The following is a 7,964-nucleotide window of genomic DNA, read 5'->3' on the forward strand; positions in this document are numbered from 1 at the left end:
GTTACTGATTTTTTAACAACTTTGACCATCTTCTAGTTTTTACATTTAGGAGAATTGTGAATAACACCCATTGTTCTTAAACTTGTTAATACCATGTCTTAAATGCCAGAATTTGCTGCTAAAGACAAAAATGAAAAATAGAATGAAAATAATAGAATGCACTGTGTATTATTTAGCCAAAATGTAAACAAAAAGACTACCTAACCCCATCATAGAGGAGAAAAGGGCATGTATTTTTTCAGATGTGCCTTTGGTTTTTGCAAACTATGGTGTCTTTAGCTAATGAATTGCCTATTATTTTGGAAAACAAAGTTAATATGCCATGTATGTAGTTTTGTTTATATTGTATATTTAAAGATAATGCTAATAACCTATATAAATTTAAGTGACTCGAGGTCTATAATACAATCTGCTACTTTACTAATTGATAAATTCAAAGGAAAAGTTTCTTATGGCATAGGAACCAAATGCCTTGCCTTCAAAACCTAGTAACTTTCTCTATAAATCTTGTGTTAACTAAAATTTTTTTAAATATTTTTTTTAGATTGGTAATATTTAAACCAGCAAATACTTAAAGCTTTATTAAACTTTTTAATCAGAGAAGTAGTAAAACTTTTATTTGCTATTTGGACTCCTTCCTTAAAAGTGATGAAAAAGTGTGTTTTGCTGATAATGGTATAGCAGCAGTTGTAAGGTAGCCAAAGCCACGTTGTTTATTTACTGGTCTGTGGCCTTTTATATGCTTTGTATCAGAGTGCTTAACAAGATTAATAAATCACCCCAGTCTTAATTTTTAAAAGACTTTTAAAATATGTGTTTTCAGTATAAGGAACAAGGGGGGAGATTGTTCAGTTCTGTAGAAATATTTATATACGCATTATTTTCAAAGGGTTATGTACAGCTTCAGTTACATAATCCCAAAGCATTTAAGTGATGTAAATTTAGAGGATAACTGTCTTGACTTCTAAACGTAATCAGCAAGCTTCTAGTAATTTTTATGAATTCAGATGAAAAATTAGGAGCATGTTGGCAATTCTTAAGCAGGATTATAGCCATCCTTGGTAAAATGGATTTAAGGCCAATAACTACAGTGTGAGTTAATCTCCAATCAGGTAAAAACATTCTGAGGTTGACTTTGTTTTTTAAAGAGCAGATTATATTACTCTCTTTGTCTGGAAAAGTGATTTAAACTGCCTGTTCATTAAGCCAGACTTGTAATTTAGGGGAGTGAGACCATCCAGGATGCAGGGGAAGCTGGCAGCCCAGCGCTGGGCCACGCCCAGGTAAAGCTGCCCTGCGGGCTTTGTGCCTTTGCTGGTAACTCGAGGCTCCAATTCCGCCACTAGGAGGCGCGCGGCCCCTCGAGAGGCGGGGCCTCAGGGGGATGCGCGTGGGCGTGACGTCACTTCATGCGCCGCATTCTGTTGCCGGGCAGCCATGGAGGCTGCTCTGGAGTCCTCGGCGGAGGACCCATTGGGGAACTTTGTGCGAGTTTTGGAGAAGAGAGATGGCACGGCGTTACGACTGCAGCAGTATGGCTCCGGCGGCGTGGGCTGCGTGGTCTGGGACGCTGCCATTGTGCTTTCTAAATACCTGGAGACGCCCGGGTTCGCCGGCGACGGGGCCCACGCGTTGCGCCGGCGGTCGGTGCTGGAGCTGGGCGCCGGCACCGGGGCCGTGGGGCTCATGGCCGCGACCCTCGGGTAAGCGCTGGCGGGAGGGCCGCTTCTTGGTTTGGGAAACTGATGACTGGCTTCCCACCGGGTGCCTACGTCTCAGTCGACGTTATTTTATAGGGCAGATGTTGTAGTCACCGATCTTGAGGAATTGCAAGACTTGCTGAAGATGAATATTAATATGAACAAGCATCTTGTCACTGGTTCTGTTCAAGCCAAGGTACTGAAATGGTTTGTATGGCCTTCCGGCTTGTTTTAATAACGATTTGTAGTTTGCTTTAAATTGCATTTTACTAAAAGCATGGCTAATAGAAAGGGGATCTTCCGGGTCTTGTTTTTCAAACAAGAATATTTATAATTATTAAAGTAACAGTTAAAACATTTGATTGGCATTTTTAAGGGGGGAAGAAATAGAAGACTTTCCTTCTCCGCCAGACTACATACTGATGGCCGACTGCATATACTACGAAGAGGTAAATATTCAATGAGAGAAGTCTGTTTAGAAGATGTACCGTATTTCCTAGATTCTAGAGCACACATCTCTTCACATTTTAGGATATCTGAATTCAGGATATTTGTCCTATAGTTAATGACACAGTAAAGAGAAATTAAGGTCACCAGGGAATACTGATTATCATAGAGGCCTGATTATCATATAAGCCTCTGAATCATGTTGAGAAAAGTGTTATGTACATTTTACTAGAGACTTCTGTAAAGTCTTAAAAGGATTTTGCCATTTGGATCTAAGATTATTATTATTTTTTTTACTTAGCTGTTCCTAGTGAACATGTTAAGCAAGACACTGAGAATTAAATTGCATTGTAAGGAATTCATTGTTCTGTAGCAAGATTTATTAGACTCATAGAATGATTTCTAAAAATTATCAATTTGTGCAAATTGTAGACATCACTCATTTTTTTTTTTAAATAATGAACATTTAATCAACTTATGTTCAGGTTAAGTCAGACTTGCTTTTGTAGGTAGATTGTTGATTATTTAAATCCCAAGTTAAATAATTAAATTTTTAAGAGAAGTCAATTCCATTTGTTTTCCCATGGGATCTTGAAAATGCAATTATTTGAATCCTTCTTTTGGAAACTGAAGTCAATACATGGTTAAGAGGAGTTTACTAAAAAAAAAAAAAGTTTACTAATCATTAGTTAGAGTCTTAATTACTTGTACTTTGTTGGATTGATTCAAAGATGGGTAAATTGTAGGGGAGATATAATTATTGCTCCACCTTCCTTACCCCCCTTTCACAGTAAAAATATAAAGTTTTTTATAAACAAAAATTTTATTCTTTTTTGAACAGTCTTTGGAGCCGCTGTTGAAAACTCTAAAAGATCTCAGTGGATCTGAGACTTGTATTATATGTTGTTACGAACAGCGAACAATGGGGAAAAACCCAGAAATTGAGAAAAAATATTTTGAGGTGGGTACTGTACTACATCTATCTTTGTAGTGATTATCCTTCAGGGAACCTATGAATGACTGTGAGTAAGTGTATTACGGTAATTTTGAGTCAGGAAAACATTCTGGTTGTAGGAACCTAAGGAGGATTCTTAACAGCCCATCATTCTTCTAAGCCCCCTCCCCTTTTTTCATCTTTTTTGATCCTTTATTTCTTTTTATTTTCTAATTAGTGATCTAATATATAAAAAACAATGTAAAATAATAGTAGTGATGCCCTTGTTTTTTCTGAGAAAGTTTATAATGTTTCCCTTATTTAAACATGCTGGCTTTGGGGAACATATTTACCTTATATTATTATATTATATTACGTTACATTACATTACATTACATTACATTATATATATGTGAATACATCATGGAAACATGGTATGTTTTTAAGTCTGTGTTTACCTCTACTTTTTTGTGAAAGCTTTAACCAACATAATCTTACGTTTGATTTTGTTTGTTTTTTAACATAAAAACTCATGCTCAGTGGTTAGAGCGTCGGCCCGTGAACAGAAGAGTTGCAGGTTCAATTCCAGTCAAGGGCACATACCTTGGTTGCAGGCTCGGATGCCCAACCTAGTCAGGGCAAGTGCAAGAAGCAACCAATTGATGTGTCTCACCCAAACATTTATTCATTTAATTATTTACTTTTTAATCCTCATCCGAGGATATGTCCATTGAATTTAGAGGGGGTGAGGGAAACATTCATGAGAGAGAAGCATCGGTTGATTACCTCTCATACATACCCTGACCGTGAATCAAACCCACAACTTAGGTATGTGCCCGGACCAGGAATCAAACCTTCAACCTTTTTGGTGTATAGGACAACACTCCAACCAATTAAGCCACTCAGCCGGGCCCAATCCCTTTTTATGCACAAAAATCCATCACATTACAAGTGACTTCTCTTGGTTCATACAGGGGTGGGCAAAAGTGGGTTTATAGTTGTTCATATGGAAAATAATACAATAATGAATAAATAATAATAGAAGAATAAACTCTGGCCCTGGCTGGTGTGGCTCAGGTGGTTGGGCGGTGGTCCGTGCACTGGAAGATTGCTGGTTCAATTCCCAGTCAGGACACAGACCAGGTTTCCGGTTCTATCCCTGGTAGGGGGTATATAGGAGGCAGCTGAATGATGTTTCTCTCCCTCTCCCTTCATCTCTCTCTGAAAATCAATTTTTAAAAAATCTATAAAAAAAATAATAAACTGTTTTTGCGTAATCACAGTTGTAAACCTACTTTTGCCCACCCCTGTATAAATAGCCCTGCAGTTTTATCCACTGAAAGGACTAATTTGGTTAAATGAGAAAACAAATATATGACTCTGCTTCAGATATATGTTGAAATGTATTTACTTTTATGTGGGGTTTTTTAATATATTTTTTTTATTTCAGAGAGAAATGGAGAGGGAGAGATAGAAAGAAACATCAAATATTGAGAGAGAATCATCCTGATGGGGAATTGAACTCTTGACCTCCTGGTTCATGGGTGGACATTCAACCACTGAGCCACCGCCCGGCTGGGCTATTTTTATGTTTTTCTTAAATGTGAGGAATGTTAATGAACTCTTGAAACTATCATTGAAAGTTTTATATTGTTAAACAGTTCCAATTGAGTTAAAATATGTAAGATACATAAAATATGTAAAATGCTTTTGTAAATGGAATTACACTGTGTGGCTTTTTGAGTCTGGCTTCTGTCACTCAGGACAGTGTTCTTTAAGGTTCAGCTCAAGTGCTCAACTCAGTTTTTCATGTACATTCTCACAACCACTCCCCAGCCTAAGGACATGGAACATTTTCACAGCCCCTTCCCGTCAGTACTCCACCATTCTGACTCTCTCACCACAGGACAGTTCATATTATTGAATTTGAAGTATATCTCTTTTAAATTTATAGCTCCTTCAACTAGATTTTGACTTTGAAAAAATTCCTTTGGAAAAGCATGATGAAGAATATCGAAGTGAAGATATTCATATTTTACACTTCAGAAAGAAAAAATCGGTAAATACTGTACATTCCTGGCTCTTTATCCTCTGAGGAGGTTTGTTTAGCTGGACGCTGTCTCTCAGCTTATAGGTGGTGTGGATGTTGATTTTGATGTGGGGAAATAGTATGATGATTTACTGGACTCAGGCACTCACTCTCAAATATTAAGATCACTTTACCTGGCCTCAGGTTCTTCCTCTAAAATAAGGCAGGCTTCTTCTTTGAAGGTCCTGTCCAGCTGTAAATTATATTGCTTTAAAATCGGGCATTACCTCAGACAGGTAACTTAGCTATTTATAAGTTTCTGGTATCTTTTATTAGAGATTTTAAAATGCCAGCTCTGACCTTTGTGAACTTTATTCAACCATTCAGAATTTTTTAATAGTCAAAGTAAGACATAGCAACCCTTCCCTGGTGGTTTAGTGGCTAGGATTTGGCACTTTCACCACTGCAGCTCAGGTTTAATTCCTGGTCAGGAAAGTGTCGAATCACTATGTTGTACACCTGAAACTAATATAATACTTATGTCATTTACACTTTAATAAAGAAAAAAATTTTTAAAGTAAAATATAACAAGACAGATCTGTCCGATAAGGAGAAAATCACTGTTTTATGTATATTCCCCTTTTGCTGCTTCCTTTACTTCTTTCATGATGAAGTTTTCTGATTGTGTAAATTCTAGTCAAAAGCAAATAACTTGTAATTTTTGAGATCAATATTAGATGTTAGGACTATAATGTAAGAGGATTGGTGGGATTAGTAATTCAAATCAACAAACTTACGTGGCACGATGCTGGAGATACAAAGATAAAAAATGGTTTATGCCTTAAGAAGAGTCCATTTTATTTTTTTATTTTTTTATTTATTAATTAAGGTATTACATGTGTCCTTATTCCCCCATTCCCCGCCCCTCCAAACCTCCCATTCATGCCCTTATCCCCCTGTTGTCTGTGTCCGTTGGTTAGGCTTATATGCATGCATACAAGTCCTTTGGTTTATCTCTCTCCCTTACCCCCATCCTCCCCTACCTTCCCTTAGGTTAGTTGAAGTTGTGTAGTTTTAAAAGTAGAATTTTTTTTTGAGGCATAATGATTTTGTTTTCTAAATATAAAGGCTTTAATTTGGCAGAGAATAATTCCTTTTTAAGAAATTGATATAATTCATGTACCATAAAATTACCCTTTTAAAGTGGTTTTTAGTATATTCACAGAGTTGCACAACCATCACCACTTTCTAATTTTTTTAAAATATATTTTTATTGATTTGAGAGAGAAAGGGAGAGAAAAAGAGAAACATCAATGATGAGAGAGAATCATTGATGGGCTGCCTCCTGCATACCCCCTACTGGGGACGGAGCCCACAGCCCGGGCATGTGCCCTGACTGGGAATCAAATCGTGACCTCCTGGTTCACAGGTCGACACTCAACCACTGAGCCATACCAGCCAGACACCACTTTCTAATGTTAAGCATTTTCATTACTCCAAAAAGAAACCCCGTATTTGTTAGTGGTCACTTCCTGTTTCTGCCGCCCCCAGCACCTAATTTGTGGTTACAAATCTACTTTCTGTCTCTGGATTTGCATATTCTGACCATTTCATATACAGGTATCCCTTGCTTTCAGAAAGTTCACGTTATGCCATTTTGCTTTTACAAAAGACCTATAATCTTATGGTAATGGCTTCTATAAAAGCGAACATTCTCTTTGGATTTCTTTTGCTTAGTGAAAATGAGTACTAAGGTAGTCTTTCGTAAAAGTGAAGTGACATAATGCAAAAGCAGGGATACTTTTCACTTTATTGCCATTTCAGCTCATAAAAGGTTTCATAGGAATGTGCAGGGGACACTAGTAAATGAAATCACACCCTACGTGGCTTCCTGGGTCTGACTTCTTTCACTCAGGACGATGTTTTTAAGGTTCAGCTATGTTGTAGCACACATCAGCACTTAACTCCCTTTTTATAGTTGAATAATATTTCTTTGTATGGACATACAATACCTTATCCATCTGTTCACCAGTTAGAAGACCTTTTAGTATCTTTCACTTTTTGGCTCCAATGAATGTTGCTATGAATATGCATGTAAACATTTCTATTTGACATGTTTTCAAATCTCTTGGGTATGTTGCTCATACCCAAGGTCTTATGGGAATTCTGTTTAACTTTTTGGAATTGCCAAACTATTCCAATGCTACTAAAATGTTTTATGTTTCTACCGGCAATGTGTGAGGGTCCCAGTTCTCCACATCCTCACCAATACTTGTCATTGTCCATCTTTTTTATTATAGCCATGTCAGTAGGTATGAAGAAATTATAATTGTTGAATGTATCTGTTTTTTTCTTTGGTTACTTGTGCTTTAGGTATCAGCAAAGAATCATCTCTAAACATTATCCATGATGGTTCATTTGAATTGCATTTAGCCATTACTAGGCATATTATCTAGTATTAAGTACCCAGCAAATACTTCATTTGTAATAATTCATTCTGTAAAGTTTCTCTTTTTGTTTTGTTTTTTCTTATAGAAATTTCCATCGTGAAATCTTTAGTCATCTTACCCAAGCCTCTAACAACCTGGGTAAGCTAAAGATGTGAATGGAGCATGGGAAGATTGTGTTCACAGATTTTTCCAGCATGTCTTTAGAGATCTGATATAGACAACCACCATCATGGGCTGCCTGCAAAACAGAAAATGACTGCCGTTCTGCCAGCTAATGGGCCTGAAAACCAACTTAGTTTACTTTTAGCTCAGTATCAAGTTCTGCTTAAAAGAAACATTGTGTATTAGTCACTCCTCAAAAATAGGTATTGAGGTTAGCCTCAAGTCTGCCAAAAATAAACAGT

The 7,964-nt window shown here is 37.0% G+C and overlaps 1 protein-coding gene across 6 annotated transcripts; it reads left to right on the forward strand.

Moving 5' to 3' along the window:
• Positions 1 to 1,076: 1,076 nt before the first annotated feature.
• Positions 1,077 to 7,726, forward strand: VCPKMT (valosin containing protein lysine methyltransferase). 6 transcript variants are annotated; one of them, XM_054716087.1, is made up of 6 exons: positions 1,077 to 1,703; positions 1,802 to 1,907; positions 2,077 to 2,149; positions 2,989 to 3,108; positions 5,036 to 5,140; positions 7,646 to 7,726. In XM_054716087.1, exons 1-6 carry the CDS (start codon positions 1,385 to 1,387, stop codon positions 7,658 to 7,660), a joined length of 738 nt encoding a protein of 245 aa, XP_054572062.1. In that variant the 5' UTR covers positions 1,077 to 1,384; the 3' UTR covers positions 7,661 to 7,726. The 6 variants fall into 6 exon arrangements, with proteins under 6 accessions (XP_054572062.1, XP_054572064.1, XP_054572065.1 ...); XM_008139077.3 differs by having other exon boundaries at positions 1,394 to 1,703; positions 1,797 to 1,907; XM_054716089.1 differs by lacking the exon at positions 5,036 to 5,140.
• Positions 7,727 to 7,964: the final 238 nt, after the last annotated feature.

The sequence above is a fragment of the Eptesicus fuscus genome, chromosome 5, assembly GCF_027574615.1.
Source record: "Eptesicus fuscus isolate TK198812 chromosome 5, DD_ASM_mEF_20220401, whole genome shotgun sequence".
Classification (NCBI taxonomy): Eukaryota; Metazoa; Chordata; class Mammalia; order Chiroptera; family Vespertilionidae; genus Eptesicus; species Eptesicus fuscus.

Coding starts and splice junctions, on each gene's coding strand:
- VCPKMT (XM_054716087.1), top strand. CDS start 1,385: ATGCGCGTGGGCGTGACGTCACTTCATGCGCCGCATTCTGTTGCCGGG. Junction 1,704..1,801: donor CTCATGGCCGCGACCCTCGG/GTAAGCGCTGGC, acceptor TTTATAGGGCAG/ATGTTGTAGTCACCGATCTT. Junction 2,150..2,988: donor ACTGCATATACTACGAAGAG/GTAAATATTCAA, acceptor TTTTTTGAACAG/TCTTTGGAGCCGCTGTTGAA.